The sequence below is a fragment of the Drosophila navojoa genome, chromosome 5 (genome assembly GCF_054131105.1).
Source record: "Drosophila navojoa isolate 15081-1374.11 chromosome 5, UAZ_NAV_1.0, whole genome shotgun sequence".
NCBI lineage: Eukaryota > Metazoa > Arthropoda > Insecta > Diptera > Drosophilidae > Drosophila > Drosophila navojoa.
Genome location: NC_142893.1, coordinates 23946563 through 23972020, shown reverse-complemented (window position 1 = coordinate 23972020; position 25458 = coordinate 23946563). Strand labels below are relative to the sequence as shown.

At 39.3% G+C, this 25458-nt stretch overlaps 1 protein-coding gene across 1 annotated transcript in view; it reads right to left on the bottom strand.

Annotated features, from left to right (window-relative positions):
• Mmp2 (Matrix metalloproteinase 2) overlaps positions 1–25458 on the bottom strand; it is a 107474-nt gene that overhangs the window by 77449 nt on the left and 4567 nt on the right. Inside the window, exons 2-3 of the mRNA XM_018103585.3 lie at positions 6906–7007; positions 6602–6792 (exon numbers count right to left, since the gene is read on the bottom strand). Of these exons, the coding sequence (XP_017959074.1) occupies positions 6602–6792; positions 6906–7007 (293 nt within the window). The remainder of the gene's footprint in view (positions 1–6601; positions 6793–6905; positions 7008–25458) is intronic.

Genomic DNA, 25458 nt, shown 5'->3' with positions numbered 1-25458 from the left:
TGCGAGCACTTGACAGCATACAAAAAGTCAGCAAACTATGGCCAATGACGTCCATTAGACTTGCCACGGGGCCAAAATGAACAGGGTAGCGACAGCGGAGGAGGCTCTGGGCTGAAGTCCTTTGAGTGGGAGGCGTGCAGGCAGGCAACAAAGTGCAGCAGCAACTGCAAATGACTGCTGAAAAATCAGCAGCAGAAGCAGCAGGAGTAGCAGCAGCAGCAGCAGGAGTAGCAGCGGCTGCAACAACAATTTTCATATAAAACTATTGCCATATTCTGTTTGCGGCTTTTAACGAGCAGCTTTTCTCACTCACTCTCTCTCTCTCTCTCTCTTTCTCTCTCTCCCTCTTTCTGTCTACATCTCCTGCTCCATTTGTTTGTGCGATTGCTGCATAAATTATTATAAATAAATATACATATACGCATAAGCAAATACATATTCAAATATATTATTAAAATAAAAACAATGGCCGCGACCTCGGCCAACGGAAGCGGAAATAACGCACACGACTGCCATTTTGGCGGCCGTTGTGGCATGTCTGCAGCTGCACAGTGACACTTGCCACATGTTTGGCTTTTGGCTCCCGCCGAACCGAAATTGATTTAAGCCTTGGCCACGCATGGCCTCTGAGCTCCACGCTTCATGCTCCACGCTCTACACTTTGCGTTTTTGCGGCTGGCAGCAACAGCTGCAACAAATGGCATTAAAATGCAGTCACAGTCGCCAAATATTTTTAGCATTTTTCTAGCCAATTCTTCAAAACTTTTTTTTTTAGAATTCAAACCAAAAGCTGATTTAAACAAATTTAAAGATTGTTTTACTTGCATAACAGGAAACCCATTTAAGAAAATATGTTAATATCTGAAGAAAACAATAATTTGCAGTAGCAAATTAATTTTCTCAGGTATTTCATCTCGACTCTCGCATAATTAAAACTCCATTTTCTTTAATAAAAGACTAAGAGATAGAATATATATGTATGTATTATATAATATAAGCAAATATGTATTCAAAGCTAAATAATATGACTAATATTTAATAATAAATATTGTTAGTTCCGGTGGGCAACAAAATTCTCAATCATCATCATTCGTAATCTAGTAAAGTGAAAGCAATTTAGTTTTTAGATTAAATTTGTAAATACAAATTAAGATTATGAATTGATCTTACATAAATCTTATACGATTATATTTTCTTTAATTATACTTTTATTTTTTGTGCTTTTACATATTTGCAAGCCTTTTCAAATTTTTTGATAATACCACGATCTTTTCTACAATAATTTATTGGGAACATAAGTCTTTGTGTCTGACATATTTCAACGGTTTTTAGTTTTGTTTGAATTCTTACCAATATTTAAATGAATGCTTTTTTCAAGGATAATAAAAAGTTTTTGTTGCGATAGTTAATGGTTATTTTATTGCATGATATATGGTTCCAGTTGGAAAGAATATGGCGTGAAACTTACTAGAAACTTATGAGGATATTTTTTTCTGAGTATGATTTGACATTGCAGACCAAGAAGAGGGAGGAGGACGGAAGGAGCAAGAGGAGGATCTGCTGTCTGAGGCATGCGTTTCAAGTTACACGCGGAGTGTAGAGTACGCTTTTAAAAGCGACGCCTTTTATGCCCAGCTATAGTCATTACAAAAGGACATACACACACACACACATACACATGCACGCATATCTGCACACACATAGACATATGCGGGGTCCTGCGTCTTGGCAAAGACAATGAACGCCTGTCGAACCAATAAGTGCAGCGGGTTCTTGGTTTTAGTCTGCGTCCATGCATTGTTGTGAGTGCGTCATAAAATTACTTTTTATCATTGTAACATGACAGGCGGTGCCCCACGTCCTGGATCCAGCGAACTGACGCAGCTCTCGCTGATGTATGTAGTGCTTTTTATGAGCCAGCCAATGCCAAAGACATTCATACACGTTTTCTTTATGTTGCAGCTAAAAGGATGCTATAGCTTCCTGCTGCCCCCCCCCCCCCCCTCCATCCTGCTGGCCCTCCTACAGTGTCTGTTACTAGTCCTGGTTGTGTTGCTTTTGCTGCTTCTGTTCTCCTGCTCACGCTCCTGCTCCTGCTCCTGCTCGTACTATCTCAGCGCCTGCTCTGCTGCATTGTATTAATGGATCGCATGCACGAGAGCCCAGCGCTAATAAGCATAAACGCAAACTTGCCATGTGACTCGATTGCAGCTTCCTTCCGTACGGCCCTTCCAGCCTTTCAGCATCCTGTGTGTGCGTGCGCCACATCCTGGACATGCGCGAGGCCATGGCGTGCGCTCCGCACTTTGACTCTGTGCTTTGTGCACTTTATTAATGTTATTAAAAATCTAACAAATGGCACAACTTGCCGCAGCTATAGCCCCATTGTCCCGGCCAACTTTCGTCCAGCTGGCTGTGTGTGTGGCGCTTTATTAATGCCCACAACAAACACACAAGCACACACACACATACAGATACACACACAAGTGCCAATTAATGTGGCTGGTCAGTGCTGCAACTTTGTTGTCTCATTGGCAATTGACAGGGCTGCCACCACTTGCCTCTAAGCTCCCCATTTAATAGACGCAGGCTAAGATTATGTGGCACAACAGGTCGTATGCGTATTAAAAACGTTGTTAGGCAGTCAAAATCATTAGGTGCTATATCTATAGCATAAAGAATATACGCAATACTCAATATGTCGAATATTCAAAATAGATTAACCTATATGAATAAGCATATAAATAAATATATAAGCAAATATTTTTAATATTTCAGTTAATACTATTCGTAACTCAACTATTTTATTTAAAATTCTCTTTTTCTGATTCATTTAGTACTTCTTTATATTTAGCAGTGTTAGCTAAACCTTACCAACCTGAACAAATTTAAGAATTCATTTTCTGGCTATTTAAAGCCAAACAAAAAATTCTCTATCGCTGAATTGCATAGAAATGCAACAGTTTTTCAACGACTTCATTGGCGCATTGTTAACCATTCTTGGCTGAGCAACTGTTTGCCAATGCATTTAACTGGCAGCAACCATTTGATAACAATTTGAACAATGGACAATTCTATCTCACTTTATTTTCACTCAATTTTCTCTCGCTCTATCAGCGCGCGTAACCCGAAAAAAATGAAGAGAAAAGCAGAAAGCCCGAATCGAAAATAACTGGAAAGTGTTTTAGCTGAAAGCGGTTCAACTGCCTGAAACACCCATTAAATGTACATTATTAAATTAAAAGTGTAAATCTATGTATATATATCATCATTAATATATATACATAGATTTACACTTTTAATGAACAGAATATGCAGCTTATTTGAAAGTTATCCTTATAGAGAGTCTACACTAATTAAACTCTAAGTATATCTCTCTCTATATCGCTAATATATTTCCCATTTGTATAACCTTTTTAGCATCCATGGTCAACAATATTTTGGAATTAGGCGATTCGACTGATTGATAGAGACTGAATATTTCAATCTCTTGGCTGATAAATACTTTGTCGATATTAACTCACATTGATTATTTATTTATGAAAAGTCCACAGCTTTTTACAGGGTATAAAGCAGCAGCGTGTAAAGAGCTGCGACGCGACTAGCAGCAGGCAAATGACCTGAACAATTGCAGGAGCGTTACAATTGTTGACTTTTTGCGTAGTTTAACAAGTTTAATTAGGACTCAGTGAAGGAGCTAGGCGAGTTCAAAAATAAGAATGCAAAAGAAAGGCGGCAAAACTTTTGTTCAACACCTTAAAAGGTGTGCGACAACAGCAAAAATAGCATTTGGTGCAAATAGTCTATGAATCCACTTGAAAGCTTCTATTTGTCCGTGTACCCCAACTGGAGTCTGCTCATTTGCAGCAATATTCGGTAAATGGCGTATTATAAAACGTTTGCCTGTTTCCCATTGCAAAACAATTGCCAATTTGGCTTAAAACATTTTGGTCGACAAGCAAGTTGGTCTGTCGACTTCCGTTTGGCAGCTTTGCTGCGGTTGTGTCGCTGTTGTCACTTGATTTGTGTCTTTGTCACTTGCAGCAGTAGCCACAGCAGCGCCAACAACTACAACAACCACAACGACAACAACAACGAGAACAACAGCAACAACATTTCAGCAGTTAATACTCGCATCTGGAGGCATTTGCCGTGGCACGCGGGCACAACTTTGTCCGTGGCCAGGATGTTGTCACTTGTCCTTGTGCGAAAACAAAATGAGTACAAAATGCTTAAAACGACTTCCGTTTCGACAATTTGCATGCTGCGTCGCGCACCGGAAATGGAAAAACACTTCTCGCTGTGGCGCAACTGGCCTCCGTCCTTCCCGCCCGCTGCTCCCCGAATATCGCCTCCCCTACGCTTGCAATTAAGCGTGAACACATGCAGCTAAGCTGCAGAGAGATTGGAAAGAAGAAAGAAAATGTGTAGAGCAGGTCAATATTATATTGACTATGGTGAGGGGGGAGGCGGGTGCTGTATTTGCCTTATGTATATTTCATGTAAACTCAATTTGAGTCGCGTTTGACTCGCCCGCTGTGCGGGGCCGAATAATGTTTAGTTGCCCCGCCCACAGCCGCCCTCTGCCTTAATGGCCAATTAAGCGTAGACGACACAAGAAATAATTAAATCGCTGCATGCGATGCGCCCTTGCGGCATGCAGCATGCGGCATGCGGCATGAGGCATGTAGCTGGCAGGAGACGGCTGCCGACAGGCTGCGGGCGGCATGTGGTGTGTGCTGTGTGCTGTGTGGCGTGTGGCATGTGGCAAGTGCTATTCTATATGAGCGTTAATAGCTAGCTGACTTGCAGGCGCCAGCCGCACGCTGCGTATGCGTAATCCACACTCTCTCGAGTTAAATCATTTTTCAAGCGCCGCGCAAAAGTATGCAACAGTTTCCTCACCCCTATGCTCGTGGCTGCAGCCGGCAGCTATGCAAATTGAATGCGTGTGACGTTCTTATTAATGAGCCAGCGTTGCGGAGAGCGAGCTTCGCTGCTTAAATATTTCAAGCGCAATTATGCAGCTGGCGCATTAAAAATCAAATAGAACATTCAAGATGACAGCTGCAATCAGGCAACAGCTTTCTTTGCTCAGATTCTTTTGCGCTTTTTCGGGTGTTGGCCGTCATAAAATTCAATTTGGCGCAAAGTGTTTAATGAAAGCGCCAAGTTGGCGACACCCGCATGCCCCGCTGCTGGCCCCCGCGCCCCTGCCGCCCAACGCCACTGGCACAGCGGGCCAACTTGGCCATTAACAATTCACGCAGACGTTGCTACGCATGGCCAAGAACCAAACAACAACAACAGCAATAGAAAGCAACAGCAAAAAACAGAGTAGAAGAAAACTTGTTTTACATAAAAACACACTTTAGACATCAAATTATGCAATGCAGGGCGCTGCCACCCACAACGACTATTGCAACAAATGAGGAAGTGAGGGGGTGAGGGGGTGAGGGGATGAGAGAATGAAGGGGATGGACGCCATCACACTTTTCTTTTCTGTTTTGCTTTTTTTGTAGCTCGGATCTGACAAAATGCAATGGCTGTAATAAAAATTAACAAGCTACGCTACGTTTGAGTTTTGAATTAATTGAAAGCGCGTATGCACAGGACATTTGAGTGGCTAGGGGCGGAGCAGGGGCAGGGGTTAAGGGTCGCCACGCAGATTGCAGAAGCTCATTTGGATGCTGAATAGTGAAAGAGAGCGAAAGAGACACAGAGAGAGAGAGAGAGAGAGAGAGAGAACAAGCGAGTGCTGCTGCTTGCCTTATAAAATTATAAATTCGCGTCTAAATGAGCGTTGCAAAATTAATGAACTGCATGCAGTTTAATTGAAATGCGCATCAAGAGGGAAACTAAGGGCGGTCAAGGATCTGCTGTGTGGGAAAATGCATAATGAAAATCAATTTTAAACCAAACAACCAGCATCAGTGGGCGCAATTGGCCAAGCAAGAAAAACTAAGTGCAACCGGGCCAGTTGATATATTCACTGATTTACAATTTACATATTGATTAAATACATTATAAATATATGTAAACAAACATTTAAATTTTGCTTTTGAAAATTCCTTTTACATTTATAGTGAATTTGTTCGAACTCATCAATCGCATTCGGCTTATTTAATTACAATTGTTAATAATAATCATCTCTGTTCCGCACTTACTCCACAATCACACTTCTGTTATTCATCGCTCTATTCTAATGAAATTCTTTCTGCTTAAACTCATCGTCACTCTAATGGCTTAAGTCCTATAGAATGTCACCCTACTGAAACTAGAACCTGTTTTAGATTTACATATGTATGTTAATGCTATAACTTGTCTAGCTTTGCAGAGAAATATCTATACATATACACATATGTCAAATAGCAAAAAACATTTTAAATATTGCCGAAGCATACATAACTTTTGGGTTATTTTGAATCAATCAATCAATTTTTTAAATAATAGATACAAATAAGAAATATAAATAAATAAAGCAAATTCAATAACTACACATGTATGTAAATAATAAATAAGTAGACAATCAAATAGATATTAATATAAATACATAGATAATAGCACACCATTAGTATTATTTGAGCGACTTGGCACTTACCTCCATGTTAGATCCGTCTTATCCCACTTGGCGCCCTGCAGAACATATCGACGCTTACGCGGGCCATGATCCAGATTATCGGGTGAGAAATTATACGCATGCTCATTGTCGCCCACGCCGCAGCGGGGCAATTGTATTAGCCTGGCCGTAGCCGCGTCGATTTTGCCCGTAACTGGAATGTTGCCAAATTGCTGTGGCACGGAGACGAAAATGTTAGTCTGTGAAATTGTGCATAATACATGTGGCATGCAGCAGTGGCAAGAGCAATAGCACAGCTGCTGCATGCTGTTTGGCAGCTACCCACCTGGAGTTTACTTAGTGCATCTATCAGCTGCTCCTCGGTGCGCAGGGCTCCCGTTTCCAGATCCGACTTGGGCAGATAATCAAACTGCATGAGGTAATTGTACTGCAAAGATGGAAGCGTTGTGATAAGTAAGGCGGCCAAAAGCCAAAGGAGGCAGAGGAGCGAGTTCTCAGACAGATGCATTAGGGAAGTGTGCCAAAACTGGCCAAAATGGTTGAGAGCCAAACTATTTGTTGGCTTAATGTAGGCGCGTCGGCAAATGATGCTGGCATGAAAAACTTTTTGCATAAAGTTAATGATAAAAGCAACAGTCACAGCAGCACAGCCCACAACAACAACCCGAAACAACAAAACAAACAGAAATGAAAAACAACAACAGCAAAGTTTAACGTTACATTAATAAGCCAAAAAGTATGCCACACAAAAAAGACCGAAACCCCAATAAAAAGTAGAAGATGGAAAGCTTCTGACTGCAGGAGTCGGCTCGACTGTGAGCCTTCGCTAGCAGTTGCCTTGATATTTGCCAGCTAATTTTAATGGCAAAGTTGAGCCTAGAGCTTAGTAAGTCAAATTTTAAATATAATATAATTATAGAGTTTTTCTTTTTTTTCTGTTTTTTTTTTAATAACTAAATGATAGCCCTGGATTTTCGTAGGCGTTGCACGTTCTATGAAAATTATTAAGAAATGATATAAATTTTTGCTTCTAGAGATATCATGTATTAGGTATGTTTTGCGATTTAAGATTAAATATTAAATATAATAAATCATTATTACCCGATGGAATAACTTAAGGAGCAGTTATTTAACATTACAGAGTGTCTGTGTTAATTTAGCAGACTCAATATATACATATGTATATAACCCACCATGCTGTCTATAATTATCATAATCATCATTTCTACTCTGCTATGTATCAAGCTCTATTCACAGCATACCCCACTCTCCACCATAACACAGGGTATGAGGAGGCAAGCGTATACGATGGCTGCTATCAGTATCAGCATCAGCTTCAGGCTTTGCTATTTCAGTTTCAGGCCTCGGCGAGTATGGTCACAATCGATGGGCATATATTGTGTCAGCTCTTCCTCTTTTCCGTTTTTTTTTTATTTCTGTTTTTTTTTTTTTATTATTTTTATTTTTTTTTTTTTTTGGGCCATGGCCCGCAACCAAATAAACAGTCATAACTGTAAAGTGGGCGACAGCGACAACAAAACAGAGCTTCGGCCATATGTGTAGACTGGATTTGCATATTTTTACATGTATTACACACACTCACACACAAAGAGACAAGATACACATAGAGTAAAGCCAACCAAGCAAATTTATTTATCCATACACAAATACAGTCTAGTGTGTGTGTGGCACGCCCCCACACACATATACTCGCACACCAGCAACTTACGTGACCTGCAAATTAAATTTTCTCTTTCATTTCGGATATATGAGAAAATTGTCACACACACTCTCTGCCACGCCTCCCCACACGCAATTTGTTGAAAACATGTGAAAAACAATATATAACAAACTAGCAGACACAAACACACATACACACACACACAGACAAGAAGAAAACAACATTCTTTTGTATATTGTTGTTGTTGTTGTTGTTGTTGTCATAGAATCAGCACTAAAAGTCGATTCACAAAAAATTGTCCATGCCGGAGAATCGTTAACACGTTCAGATTCCCTCGCTATAAGGCGATTAGCTGAATTATTGTGGAATCGATTGATGAATGGTGCGTTGCCCCAAACATCGTGTGATGCATATAAAACTATCTGAGATAACCCCACAAGCCGTTGCCTCAAACAAACACAGCCAGTCAAGGACCAAGGGCCAAGACGCGTACGGCAAACGCAAACGGAGGGGGAACTGGCTAAACTACTTTAAGCTGAAGCATGTCTACAATTGGCAATGAAGAACTGCAACAAGTTGAAGAACTTGTTAGCTAATTGCTTAATTATCAATTAACTGAACATCAGAGTTTATTAGAAAGAATGCCAATAAATTGAATATTAAAGAGAAGATTAATGGAAAAGATGCTAAACACATTTGAAAAAGTCATTTGCATAGGGTTTATAACCTATTCTTATTTAATAATGTGGAATTCTTCAGGAAAAATGTTTCAATTAACATATATTATTTAATATATTAATAATATTATAATCATTTTACTTCCACTTCAAGCAATGAAATAGCCTGAAATAGCCCCTAACATATGCCAATGTTCCACATTCAAAACATAGAAAATATTTTTTCGCATCCTCGTGTTGAAAATGTTTTGGAAATTTATGGTTTCAACTAAAAATAATTATTGTATTCGGAAATGGAAACTGTTTTCCCGAAGAACTCATCATAAAAGAATTCGAAACACCATGAAAATCTTGCCTACACTTGTAGAAAGCAAAAACAATTTGGGAAACTTTGTTGAATCTGTTGTATATATTTATAGATATTCTAAGACGAGCAAAACACGCAATATATCTAAATATATGGATATGCCTACATACGATATATTTATGGAGAGCGCAGTCACAAAATTCGCAGCGGGAGGGAATTGATATGAATAAGCTGTTCATGATTAATCTCCAACAAATCGGATTATATTTTATACTAAACACTCTTAAGGAGGAGCAGTTTTCTGAATCTAATTGGTTTCCTTGTTCGGTTCGAATGACTTGCCACATGCCACACACTGCTGCATGGCTTCAAGGTATTTTTTATATAACTTTGGAGCCCTGGCGGCAGCAGTGCAAGTGCAATAATAGCTGCAAGAAAAAACGACTTGACACCAGCTGTAGGCGAGGGAGAGTTTGGAAAAGAAAAAAAGAAATAGTAGAACAACAACAACAACAGCAACAGCAACAAAATGTCCATGCAACTAGCTGGTCACAAACTGCGTCAGCGTCACCAAAGTTGTCACGTTGTTGCAACGCGTCAGCGTCAGTCGGTTACGTTAACGTTATGTTGACTTTAGGTTACGTAGCGCCGTCTCTCCCTCTCTCTCTCTCTCTCTCTTCTCTCTTTCTCGCTCTGTCTGTGTATGTATGACGAGGGTAGTCGAAGAAAGCCCACACAAAGGCACATTGAAATTCATATAACGTATCGGGCCCGGGGAGCCTACAACTACGTACAGTTCAAGCCAATGGCCAACAGCAACAACAACAAGATGCATAGCAACATACATGAAAACAATATCAATTAAAATATGTACAAGTTTTATTAGCTAAGGAATTGGACAAAGTGGAGAAACGAACAAATGGACAATCGGACGACTAACGAGCGGAAACTGTATGTCTGCAACGGCGACACTTGATTAATTTTTTATAAGCGCGAAAAAAATATAAGGCTGAATCGTTGACCATCAAACTTTTGACGTAGACAGCAGATTGAAGCATTAAAAAGGGCAGAAAAACAAATGAAGCCGTATTAAAGTTATTGTGTGTATTAATGCTATAGGAGCTCAGTTTTCGGAGATCGGCGACCTTAACTATTTTCCTTCCGTTCTGGTATAAAATTCTATTCTCAATGGCAGTTTCAAGTGAACTGATTATGCTTTAACCTCCGGAAGGTCACAGATCGCTCGATCGCATCAAATTTACCTGCATTAGTCATATTTAAAGAGTTCTTCTGAATGAACAAGAAACACAACACACATGCGTAAGTTCTTCCGCAGTCAAGTTGCCGGGGCAAGAGCAAATAAGGCTCAGAACTGTTAGTCAATTTGGTTAATCGAAGCCATTTGCCATAAATATTACTTAAACAAGGTGTGTCACGGATACGCGACCCAAACCCAAACCCAAGCCCAAGCCCAGCTGAAAAATACAGTCAAGCTGATGAAGACAGTCACACATAGAGATAGCGATACGGACGGACGAACGGATGGGCGGACTTGGCGGGGAGCTGATGAGCAGCTTTGTTTTTATGACCGCTCGCTGCGACGCCGATAATAAACTACAATAGCCGATGAATGAATGAATGAGTAAATGATTGCATGAGTGACTGGCTGAATGAGTGGAAGAGTGAGTGACTAAGTGAATGAGACTCTCGCACTCGCACTGCACTCAACGGAAGCACGTCAACCCCTTCGGGCGGCGGTACGGTCAGGGTCCAGGTGTATATGGGGTGGATCAATCATTTATGCATTGGCCTCTTGCGCTTTTAATGGGAAATGGGAAATTTGCTGGCGCTCTACGTGTTTGAAAATCGAAAAGAGAAGCGGGCGGGCAATAGTGCCGGAGGGGGCATGCCAAGCCGCTGGCTTCTGTGCATGTCGTACGTGGTCAAGCGACGTTTCAGGCTAATAGAAAAGCGACAGCAACAACAACAAAAACAAAAGGGAAAAAAGAAAAATAAATAAAACAGGTGAGCAACAAAGAGTAAAAAACGTAAAAAAAATAGAATAATAATAATCATGGTAAAAAGTGCGACGCGAGGTACGTGCGCATTTGGCGTGTAAACAAAATCATGATACAGAAATAATAACAAGCAGAGAAACCAATAACCAAACGGGAATAGGAAAAGTTGATCACATGCAGAATGAACGACAAACAGATGCCCTGTATAAAGCGCAAACAAAAGGCAAATCGAAAAGATCATACGGAAAATCAATCAGAAACAGTGATGGAAAGATGAAGGCAAACAGTGTTAAAAAGAAAAGCAATGAGAAGAAGAAAGAATAAAAGAGTTTAAGATCGACAGAAAAACCTTAATAAACAATGTGAGAATCTAAAACAGAAAACGAAAGAAATAATAAATGAAAATACATAAGGGAAATCCGATACAGAATTATTACTAATTAATTCTAAGTAAAAATCTATCGATAAATGAAATGCTGAGGATTAACATTAAAAGTGCAATGAAATACATATACAAAAAACTTAAAAAATGGAGAGCATCCGTATATACATATGTATATGAATTGAAGTATACAAAACATTCACACATAAATGATTTAAATCACTTTATTAGCATTAGAAAAGGCAATGAAATGTACACAAATCTAAAAACCAATATACCCCGCGTTCCATCTCTGAGATGGGGCAAAAAACCAATTGTGAAAGTGTAAACGTAGACCGCCATAAATGTTTTGGCTTAATTTAGTTAAGATGGCGTGACAGAAGTTCTGGCCGTGAAGAGTGAGAGAGTGTGTGCGTGTGTGTGTGTGTGTGTGTGTGAAAGTAAATTGAACAATGCGATATGTTTATTATTTTATTGGATTATAATTATGAATGGACAATAAGAGAACACAACAATTAAATGAGACCCACAGCGTGCGTGTGTTTGTGTCACTTAACTCAATTACTTGGGCAAATAGCCATGAGAGGGGTATTGAAGGCGATGGCGCGGAAGCGCGAGGGGGAGCGGCAGTAGCAGCCAGTGTCTCATATGTTTTAATCAACCAGCGCGCAGGCAGTATGGCAAGAGGGAGAGCGGTGTGGGGCTGGTATAGCAGTTGGCCACACAAACAAATCAAATTGGTTTATCTGGCAGCAGAGCCTGCATTGGCCCAATGGCTATTGACAGCCATAATTCTTGGCATCGGCGACGACAGGCAGCAACTAATAAAGGCAGACCAATAACCAATAAGGGATGCACACACTCACACACACACTCATAACACCCTGCACATCGACCAAGAGCCGCCCACTCGACTGAGCCGCAAACAAACCTATAAAAATGACAAGCAACTGCAACAAACGAGCGCATCTATCTAACTCTAACCAGATGCAGAGGCAACAGCGCGATCCAGGCAAATCCGAGAGGCGACACATTGTCCTTGCCTGTGCTGGCAAGGCAAGGCAAGGCAGGAGGAAACGCCGGCAGGAGTGTGTGTTAGCCAGCGTTAGCCTGTTCGCCTGCCAAGTCGAGTCAAGTCAAACGCCATGCGAGCGACCGGGCGCAACAAATTGTGAGAAATGCGCAAAAAACGAAAATGCAGCAGCAGCAGCAGCAGCAGCAGCCGCAAGGAGTTGCATGCAACGTGGTGGCAAGGCAAGAGCGGGGCCAAATTGACAGGATATGGCCATGATATGGCTTGCTTGCCACACACAACAACAGGTTTTTACCCACAAAATTTATGGCTGCTTCAAGCGAGGGGCATATCGGGGGAAAGGGGGCGGTGCTGCCTCCTGTTCCTGAGCTAGAGTGGAGGTATTGAATAGAATTTTACGTGTTAGCTGCGCCGCAGGGACAACAAAACATAACTCAATCAAATAATGGTCGCATTGCTTCTCTCCCTCTCTCTCTCTCTCTTTGTGTGTGTGTGTGTGTGTGTTGCATGCCACATAAAAAATGTTCACTGCTGCATTGAATGAGATGTTTCAAAACTCAATTGAGGAACTGGAATATGCACTCACTAGCAAGCTGCTGCTGCTTCTGCTTCTGCTTCTGCTTCTGCTTCTGCTGCTGCGACTGTTATAGCGACTCCTAGCTGCTGCTGCCTTTCTATGTGCTTCTCAAGCATGACAAATGATAATGGTCGCCATCTGCCAAGTGTGTGTTTGTGTGTGTGTGTGAGAGCTGCATGCATGTGTGCTTGCAGTTGTCCTTGAGAACTATCAATAAAATTGCATGCAAATTTCTACAAAGCTTTAAGCCATGATATTGAGTATTTGGCAAGGGCACGCGCACTGGCTAAGAGCAGAAATAAATAACAATTTTGATGACATTGAATAAACCTCTCATGTATGCTATACGGGATTGAGAAAATTAATGCGGACAGCTCTTGAGCTAATTTGAAATGAAAATTAAAATCCATACAATGATAGTTATCGAACAACAGAGCTCTATGATTTAGATTTGGCCGCAATAAATTTCCATCAAAATAAAACACTTCTCAATTGCTTTTCACGCACTTGGCTACGTCAAAGCCGAAGTGTGATGGGTAAATGCTTTGCCCCAATCTCAAATCGCATTCCTCTGCATATACTCATTTATGACTGAATGGAAGTCGAGCGCACTCCACGCATTTCCGTTTGCCATCTCAAACTTAAGTATCATATCATGTACGGCAAATGTGTGTGTATGTACAACTGGGAAACACATGCGTTCCAGATACGCCCTCGTGCTGCATACCCGCCTCTTCTTGTGCGTGCCTCTTTCCCCATAGCTGTGGGCCGCCTACCCCAGGCCCAACACCTCTTTGAAATTTATAGACTGCAAAATTTTAATAAAAAAAAGAGAGAGAGAGAGAGAGAGAGAGAGCATAGACACGCGAGCTGAGCGAGCGAGTGAGGAGCGTGTGTGTCGGCCCACAGTGAAGGCGTTCGTTCCTCTACTCCTTTTGTTGTTGGTATTATTGGTTTAATAAAAAAAAGCAGAAAGGACGGACGCCGGCCGCAATGACTGGCAAGTGAAGAGATGGTTAAATTAATTGAAATCAACATTGATTAATGTGAGATACGAGAAGAATGAACCGGCGACTGCAAAAGACAAAAGCAAATGCAAAGAATGAGAAGCCTTCGCACGATATATTTACTATATTGCAACACTATGTGGCAGCTGTAGCACCCATTTGAGTGGAAAGCGTGCGTGTCTAAGCACGAAATATTTACTTGGCGGATATGGGCTTATAAAGAAAGCATTTAAGCAACATGTTCAAAATATTTATAAATAAAGTTATTCTTTTATTTTGAGAATCTGGAAATATTAAAGTTACAAATTCTTAAGAGATAGATGTATTGAAGTATTTATTTACAGTTATAAATAACATTTGTTTATACCTTATTATTATTGTTTTTATTATTATTATTCGTATTATTTATATTAATATACATATATATTTTTTAATGTTATTAGTATTACATTATTATGCATGTGAAGTTTAGAAATTAATATAATTAGTTTAATTTATAAAAGTCAAAGCCCTGTATAAACTTTTATATATTTTATTTTAAGTTAATTAATTAATTAGTATAATAGTTTATTTACTATTAATCTTTTGAGGTCTTATTCCTCTAATATATATGATTCGTCCATTTCTCAAGGCCCTACAACTCGTAACTTTCAGTTCGATTTGCTTCTGCTTTCGCTCAGTTGTTCGGGTCGTGACTGGCTTCTTTTGCGTGCTCGAGGCCATGCCGATAACGCGGACACGCTGTAATCTCTTAGCTGCAATGGGAGCCCAGTAAATGAATTGACCGCAAAACAGCGAGCACGCAATGTGCATGGAGCTGGCGCTGGCACTTGAACCGGGGGGCGCCTTGCCTCGTCTCTAGCCCTGAAACCGTGGCTCAACCTGCCACAAGTTTAGTTGTACTTGCACTTTAATTAGACCACAGAACGTAAATTGCAATATCGCCCCAGCTCGAACCACCAGTCTTTCAAAACAGTTCGAATGTTTATGGGAAAGTGATGAGATACGCCCACTCGCCATGGCCATGGGCTGAGCAGAGACGGCAGCCGAGGAGGCGGGGCCGGTGTTGTGGGCTCCAACAGCCCCGGGAGTCTAAGCAACAAGTCATCCTGGCCCACAACTGGCCCGGTGGAACCGAGCAGCAACTTGTGTAAATAGAAAATGCGGCGAATTGGAGAAAATGGGAAAATGCGAAATGGCAAATGGCAAATGGAAAATGGAAAATGGCGTACATTAAAAAGTCAGCAGCAATCCAAGGCTTCTCCCTGGCTTCTCCATAGAGTTCATATTAAAGACAACGGAACAAAACAAAATAAATAAATTGATTAACTGCGTATTTGTGCGCGCATTTTGCAATAAACAAATAAATCATTATTTATGCACAATCGCGTCGCATCGAGTTGCCTGTGGAACAAAAACCGAGACACAAAGTTTGCGTTCAACGACTTGCACGATGGTCAAATAAATACACACACTGAAATTACAGACACAGAGCAGACCTCAATATCAACCTCCAACCTCCGCCTCCTGCCGGCCCCTCCTGCTGGCGATGGCGCCTGTGAAATGCACCATATGGCTGCAGTGCAAATCAAGTTGAGCTGCCAGCGGCTCGACCCAGCCCGGACCGACCCGGATTCCAGTCCAATTATATGCAAATTCAACAACTGACAAGAAATCGGAGTCGACGCTGGACAAGCATCGAACGACATACACATCTCAGACATCTAGCATCGGCCGTCGACAATCTAGCACCGAGACTCGGGCATCGAGCATCGAGCATCGAGCATCGGCATTCAGCATCCAGCATCGATGCTTGGGGTAAAAGGTTTCGTTTTAACTTATGACATTAAAACCACTGGCTGGCAACAGGCGCATTAAGCCGCAGTTACCCGATATGGTCATTGATATATTTGTGCGTTGTGTTTATAGCCAACGAGAGCTGAGCATTGAGACCAGGAGACTGAGAGACCAAGAGACCAAGAGACCAAGAGACCTGAGACCTGGATAACTGGCGCTGTGCATGTCTCGGGGGACTCAACTGGGGACTTGAGACCACGAGTTGCCTCAACTCGCATATGCGACACAATTTATTTAATAATTCAATTGAATTTGCCCATATATTCCAGCTAGTTTATGCTTTGAAATGCTAATGCTCACCAAAAGGGGCCAAGCTGTATTCGGCCTGCACTCACACACACACACACACACACACACACGTACTAGGAAATTACAGTGATACAACACAAAGTGCAGCAGTTCCTAAGTGTAAGACATGAGAGTTCAAGTTTGGCCTTGAAAATGGAATGTCAAGTCTTAAAAGGATAAACATGTTTTCAAGTAGAGTTGATTGTTGTTAATGATGTTCTTTGCCTATTTGCATACGATAAGATCAGCCCAGAAGCAGAAATGGCAAGTCTTCTTGTATCTATCTTAAATACGTTTCATAGACAAAGCTAATATAATAAATATCTTATTTATAATTTTGATTCAAACAATAATTTTCTAAGCCTTGTAATACTAATTATCTTTATCTTAAAAGCGTTCCCAAGACAGAGTAATATATTTTTTATCTTTTCACACTTTTCATAGAAAAAGTTAAATATAATTTATATCTATTTCAATATCTGATGACGTTTTCCAAATCTCTTTATTTTAATTATCAAGTCAATATTTAATATTAATTATCTTAAAAGCTTTTCTTGAATAGGTCTTTATTTCTTATTTATATGCATATACATATATATATTTTGTAAAATCTTTTTATACCCTGAACCCATTAAAAATGGGAAATCAGGGTATAATGGTTTTGTGTAAAAGTATGTAACGGGCAGAAGAATTCATCGCAGACCCCATTAAGCATATATATTCTTGATCAGGACGACAAGTTGAGTCGATATAGCCCTGTCCGTCTGTCCGTCCGTCCGTCTGTCTGTCTGTCCGTCCGTCCGTCCATCCGTCCGTCCGTATGAGTGCGTCGATCTCAGAAGATACAAAAGCTAGAGAGCTGAAATTTAGCATGCATACTCGTGTATACCATACGCAGTGCGAGTTTGCTTTATTATTTCGATACCCGATAACTTTTTATCGAGAATAATCGAAAAATTGATTTTGTTTTTTCAGCCTCAGATTTACTATATATATATTTACAGATTTTAGATACCATGCCCCCTTCGCCCCAAATTTCAAATACTAGAGACTTGTGCTTTGGAATGTACATACATTTAAACATTATGATTACGTTCATTAAAATTGTATGTCTATAAAAGAAGTTATTCAACAGCGCAGCCCAAGCGCAGTCGCTGCTTACTGCGCAATTAGCAGAGCGCGTTTTTACACGTGCGTGCGGATGCATGTGTATGTACATAAAAGAAGTACAGAATGATTAGAATATCAGATTGGAGGGTTCAGGGTATCTCCTCGAGCAGCCTCGACTAGAGCCTTCTTACTTGTTTATTGATAACTTTATCTTTCTCTACCTTATCTCTCTGTATTTTATAATATTATTAAATACGTATTAGTTATTCAAAAGTCCAAATTTTTATACTTCACCTACATGATCATTAATTTTCATAGAATATTGTCATTTACATCTTCAAAGTTGTATCAAATATGCATTTGATATACTCAAGCCAAATGAATGACTTAATTATTGATATTGATATGATATTCCTTTTAGCTTCAATATTAACTTGTTTTACAACCTTTTCATTATTGCTCAGCAGTTTCTTTTGTTATCTATGATTATAATGTTTATATCAACAATACTCTTCATATCGGTAATACGACACCTCTACTCGCTACGGCCTTAGCTACTTATATATTTCTATTTCTATGTATCAGATATTCATACAATTCTTATTTCATTTAGAAATCAAGCTGTTATATTAATTATAAAAATAATGAAAATATTTCCTTATACAAATACTTAATTTCTTTCTCACTTTTCCTTTTCACTTTTATTTCCTCCCTCACCCATCTGTTTATATGCTCTGCCCACGCTTTTGCGGAATCTCAAAGACAATTTGCCTGAACGTAGCTGCGATGGTTACATAAAGCCAAACAAGAAACCTGATGTGTGCCTGCTCGAGCGGAGTAATAGAGCGGGATTACGCTTAGGCGCCAGCCGACTGAGCAGATCTCAAAGCGCAGATAGCTAAATGCGGGGCAATAAACCCGTTTGTGAGCAAGAGCCACAGAGCCGCAGGTGTGACTACTGTTTTGACTAAATTAACTAGACGAGATGATGCTGCATCGCTTACTAATGTAAATTGATGAGTGAGTGTATCACAGTGGGCATTTTCAGTGTATTTGACTTTTCGTGGCAAAAATCCCCAAGATGCGGAGTTTAATGAGTGGTCAAATATTTGTGAACTTTATGTCGCAACCAGAAATCGCTATCGACGCAAAAAGTGATTCAGAGGCGGTGCGCTGGCGCAGATGATGGAAAGCAAAAACAGGTAAGCCGCAAATTGTAAAAGTGATCGGAGTGCACTTTGCGGTACCCTGGCGACGGCGAGCTTTCCATCTGGTTTGATGAATAATAATAATAACACGGAGAAAAATACGATTATGAATTCTCTGAGCTGTGTAAGCTTAAAAGTTATTTATTTAATTCTGCTTGAGATTCTAGAAATTTACTTCAAGAATTGTCATCTAATTTTCCACCTCCAATTTTGAGATAATACATCTACTTACTTCACTCAGTTTTTACGGACTTCCTTTACCGACAATTATTTGTATTCTCTTTCTTATGTTTTCTTATAATCCATTTTATTTTGTGTAGGGTGTTTTAAGACATTTCCGCTTTGCCACTTCGAAGAATGTGAACTAAGATGACTCAAAGGAAACAAACCCAGTCGCATTGTCTTGATGCGCTCACTGAACGTCTTCACAGGTCACCGTAGACAATGACCAAGACTGACTTGACTTTAAATAAATACAAGATTATATACACTAACATTTTATACAGGGTATTCCATATTAGGCTGCTCTCAGTGAATATGAAAGTGTAGCATACATAGATCTAATATACCCAATTTATTAAATTTAGTATAGGGTATTTCACAGCTGCATAACAAGTCACATACCCCATGCCTTTGATCTGTGCACAGGGTATTGCATGAAGCTGATGTCTTGCCAGCCTGACTGCCAGTCAACGCTTTGGCAAAACCGAGAGAGCCGACTACACACACCTACGTGTCGGCGCGTTGCTGTTTTGGCTGGCGCGCACCTTCTTTGGCAGACAGCTGCCACATGCAACACACAAAGCGAAGGTTGGGGCAGAGATTGCGAGTGCCAGTCAGAGGATGAGGCTGCTGGCCAACATGCCGCATAATTGATGGCAAAGCCGAGCGACACTTAAAAGGAAACTTGCTGGATGCACAACTGGACCCAAAAAGGCGTTGTCGTTAATGTTGTTGTTGCAGCAAGAATTCAGCGGCATTTCATTGGAAAAGGCCAACGATTGAAGGCAGCTGAACTAACTGCTGTTGCTCTGCCGCCTGCTGCTGCTGGGACTGTTGCCTGTGCCTCATTAAAATCAAGTTCGATATATTTTGTAGGGGTCGTCGTTTTGGCAAATGTCATATGGGCGTGTTTTATTGCGAGAAGACCTCCGCGGCAAGCGTGATTCCCGTTAGCTCGCGTGCCGTTCCAAAAATAAATCGTACAAGAATTGTTGTTTATGCCACAATCAGAGACAAACGAAATGTGATAATTAATACAGAAAAAAAAAAATATAAACACAAAACAAAACAAAGTCGAGGAAAACAAAACAAGACCAAAAGCGCTTGTGCGTTTGCACAGAAGCAGCTGAGACGGAGGCTGGGGCTATTTAACTGGGTCAAATTCAATTGCTTTTGTTTATAAATTCTTTATACAGCACAAAGAACAACAACATAAACAACAACAACAGCAAGAAACATAACAGCGCGCGCAGCACGCTTACACACATTATATAGGGAACTATGGAGTCTACAACCAAATTTGTTGTGCTTTATTGCTATATCTATTTACAAACGATGCATATACATACATATATATGTATGTGTATATTTATTTATATTTTACTTAGATTTATTGCACACTTATACCACACACACACACGCACACCCAAGATACCATTAGATGGGAGTGTAAAAAGTGCCAAACTAAAATCTGCATAGTTCTCTTTTATGCATCTTCTTTTTTCCGCTGCTAATGGAGGGTCGAATCAAGCAAGCTCTCTCTCTCTCTCTCTATTTCTAACACAGTCAGCCCCTCCTGATTCTCTCTCACTCTATCTCTCTCCCTCTCACTCTCTGTGTAACTGCATCTGTCGTTTTGGTCGCCTTTTCAGCAGATAAAGCTGAAAACTTTTAGCCCACAATAACAATAACGATTTTGCAATTTCGATAATGCATTTTTTTTATATTTGTGGCTAAAAGATATTCGTTTAGCTAAGGAGCTTAGAACTTAGAGAGAGAGTGTGTGTGTGTGTACGTGTATGTGTATACATGTGGTTGCTCTGCTCTGCTTGCTTTTTAAAGCCTTTTATATTGTATTATGAATTATAGCAGAATAACTGGAATTTATTACATTTCTTTTTCGCTGTCGATTGAAAACAGTTCGAATTTTGAATTTTGATTGAAAATTTTTGTAAATATCTGTATGTATATATAATTTGTTTTCATATGTGAATACTGATAATTTATTTATTTACTTTTTTTTATAGACTGGCAGCTGGGGCCTTCTGCTTGACTGCTGTCATTCTGACTTTAGAGTTGAATGGATATGATGCTAGCCGAGCTCTTAGCTTTTCTATGTGAATTAGCATTGAAAATAGAAGTGTGATAATAATGGCCTGTGTACTAAAATAGTAGCTGAAAAAATAACAAAAATAGCAATAAGTTATAGCCAAGTTGCAAATTACTGAAGTTTTGCAAAAAGAGTCTATTCTCCATTTGGAAAATACAAAAGTACGAAACGAACAATAACCGTTCTCAGAATCTATTGACATCGACTTAAAATCCCGAACATAATATAGTTAGAAATAAATTGAATTGACTTTTATTATTTCGTATCTCTGAGATATGTATTTAAATATACAGATATAGAATCTGGTTAATGTGTGGTTAATATGGTGACCTTGTCACTTGACCAAAGCACTCTTAACTTATTTGAAAGTAGAATAATATACCCGCTCTGCCGCACAATCTCAAGTGCCGCGAGTGCTGTGCCATTGCAACTTAGCTTAATTGTTATCAGAGAAGCCCTCTTTGCGATTCTCATTATCGTTCATGTACTACCTTACGGCTCTGCTAACTGTAAACTGCTAGCAATGGGATTAAGCTTAGCTTAAAGTCAATCTCTCCGTCCTTACAACTCGTATTGATTTCAGCTCTTTAATCGTTGCGCTTTGTGCCTTTTGAGCCCAACAGCATTTAGATCGACAATTTGTGAGTTATTGTAGGAAGCGCACACACATGCACCGCTCAGATCGATGTAACCGCATACCTTGCCTGGGCGGACGGGGTGTGCCAAAGTGCTTTGCCGCCCACAATTTGCCAAGCGGCTAGGTGCATACCCAATGTGTCTGTGTGTGTGTGTGCGTATGTGTGTGTAAGCCTTGTCTGCATGAATCATTGTCATTGCTAACCAAAATTGTGCACATGACCGATGGACAATGAATGCGAGTGTGGATGGAGTTGAGATTGCAACGAGCTTATAGCCAGAGAATGGGTTTGAGCAGGCTAATGTGCATGCACACACACACACACACACTCATACACACACACGTAGCTGACTGTCAAAATTTGTATGCACAACAAATTTCTCATATTTAAGTACGCAGTCATAATGATGCGAAGCGGATACGCAAAATGCATAAATGCAGCAGCAGCAGCAGCAACTGCAAACTGAAGTTAAAACTGTGGATACATCAATCATACGCCACGTGGACTGCCTGGCGATGATGTTGTGTGCCACTGATGATAATGCAGCTGTCTGCCTTTCTCTCCCCTTCTCCCTCTCTCTATGTCTGTGTGCGTGTGTGCGTGTGTGCGGCTGGCTACCCTAATGCTATTAAAAATCAATCAATGGCACATAAAACAAATGAAAAATGCATCGATAGTCCGCTCGTTCGCTGGCATCGCTCTCTCTCTCTATCTCTCACCCGCTCTCTCTCTCTCTCTCTCTCTACACGCTTATCAACTTTGGTGCGTTTTATTTATTGCGCTTATCAGCTTTTAATTAAGTTAATTTTTTTTTATTATTTTTTATTTTGTACTTTAGTCATATGTAGTGTATGCATCTGGCATGCTTATATATTTAGTAAATATACTTCCTATTTACTGTGCACAGCACGTTTTTCTTATATTTCGTTTGTTTCCTTTGTACGGCGTATAATTTTCCATTTTGATGTCATTTACGAAATGAATTGGGTATATTGGTTTTGTATATCGTTTTACTGTGAATTTTTCCAAATGAATTAAATTGAAGCTAGAGATAAGACTTTCAGCACAAACAAATGTCATTTCTAGTGCTAAGATTTTACTGATAACCTTACAAAGGAAGCGGAAAATCGGGAAATATTTTTGAGCTTGAAGCATAAAGTTTTGAATATATACACAAATAATATTTGATTAAATGTAGAAAAAATAGGAGAATGCAGTTGTAAATAACTGTTAATCGGATATATCGCATTTTAATTGCACAGACTTATTTCTGAAAGCAAGTCAAATCCTCTTTCCCTTTGAGCACTTTAACCCCGAACGAGCATTATGCAGTCACTGGCAGCACTCTTACGCTCGACGTTCTTACTTTTTTTTCAGCATTGAATTTCGTTTCTTTTTTTTTTTAATATATTTTTGCTTTTTTAGTGCATGCATTTTGCGCTTCGGTTTATTTCGCTGAATGCCATTCCCAATGCAAATTGGGCATTATTTGTTCCTGAGCTACTGTGTTGAACATTTTCACGCTGCCTTGCATTTCAATGCGAGCAACAACAACAACAAACACCCACACACAAGTTGTTGTGTGGCAAAGCCAAAAAGGCAGCGGAGCTTTCAATGGCCGCGTGTAGTTTTCTACGTGACACAATTAAAAAACTAAATAGAAAAGGAAGAAATGGAATAAAAAAGTGGGATATAGAAAAACGCCTCGCATATTGTATTGAAAGCGAAATTTCATAAAGCAGCTCAGCTTGCAGACGACACGCATGGCCGCCAGGGGGCGCCACACACACGCAAGTCCTGTTAATGCTGTGCACTTAAAAAATAGTCTGCCGTTTTAACTAGTTTATGACCAAAATAAAAAAAATACGCTTCAATCCCTGCAATTAGTTTGCGAATTGCGAGCAAACAAATGCAGTAACTGAACGAAACGGGTTTAGCTTCAAAGGGGAATACTATAAAGTAAGTTTGATTAAATTAATTAGGTCTTTGCATACTCTGCTAAACATGAAAAAAAAACTATTTTTTTTTTTTTTTTTTTTTTTTCATTGAAAAGATTTTGATTTGGTATCTGTATTTTATAAGATATTTTATGTGTCACATAAGATCTATGTCTATAGGAATCCTCCAGTATATTCTTAATAAAACACAGCTAATAAAATATCTATACTTATTGGCTTTCATCGCAGAAGTATTGCCTGAGCAGCTCTTGAAAGAACAACTTATTCATGAGTGTTTATATCTTATTTTATTGCTGATTCGTAATGATCAACAAATATATTACCTTGAGAATTCTTCCTTAATACGAGTTCATTCTTGACTTTAATATACTGGTTTATAATCAGATTTATATTTTAGATATTGGTTATGGCATGAGTTCAGCAAGTCCAATATGAATGTTACGATGGTATTGAGAAATATAAATGTAAATAAATAGTTCAACGATTTTACATAATTATAAAACAATATTTAACATTTCAGTAACTTACATAACTATTTCACAAACAGTAAAGAAGTTAGTTATTAGCTCTATAAGTCGTTCGCTTAATTTATATAAATTATTAAATAATTTAAATAAATAATTTTATTAATCGTAACATTATGAATAGATAAAAGAATTTGATAGAAATTTATGTACATTTGATTATGCTTAGGTTGGCTTTCGTATATGTTTTTAATACCAAATTAATTACAAATTAAAATTCACAAAGAAATGCATATATAAACACACTCATTCAATTTTATTTATCATATATATAAGCCGATGACTAAATCTGATTCAACCCCTTGCAGGCGCCGACTAATTATACCAAATGATTGTTGTGCACATCAAAATGAGAATTCATCTGCCAAAGAAGACATATATGGATTTGAATACGAATATATTCATATACATACATATATGTATATTGGGCATAGCTGATGCATGGCATCTTTAATTAGTTGATCGCTAATGGCTTCCTGGTAGATGGAGCTCTCTGAGCTCGATTCTCGGCCACTGTTTGCGCTTTTTATGGCATACTTAAAGCATTTCCAGCATTTCATTTAAACAGATACAAGAAATAAAAACAAATTGAAGTACAAACAAAAACAAAAAAAAAAAAAAAAAAAAAAAAAAAAAAAAAAAAAAAAAACAACGAAAAAACAGAAAACAATCAAAATAATTATTTAAGCCTCGCTTAATAGGCTTATGACAATGTTCTCTCTTTTTTGAACCGCAGTTGAATGCACGAAGCGAACAATTGCTGAAGAACCGAGAGATCATATAATTATTTTATGGTCAGCCTCATAAAACGATAAACAAAAGAAAAGCAAGAGGGGGAAGCGAGAGAACGCGAGAGAGCGGAAAAGAGAGGGAGGACGAGGGATATCAATTAAGCTTGGAACATATTAAATGTGAGGCAATTAAGTTAGTGACGACGATTGAAAGTCGCGTCGAGTTAAGTCGAGCTGAGATATACACAAGTCAGGCTGATTCACAGTCTGTCTGTCATTCACATATATGTACATACATATATATACTCATATATTCCCGCTTAACACTTATAAATCAAGTTGGTAATTTAATGCAATTCAAATTATAATAAAAATATTTCCGTTCAATTAGTATTGTTCAATTGCGAACGATTTATCAAACGCTGCTGTGTGGGCCGTCGACACTTGTTACTTGTGTTAGTCGAGTTCAAATCACAATTTCTGGGAGATTCTCTGAACGATAAACGATCAAACATTCAATAAATCAGTGGGGAAAGCCCACAGAATCTCA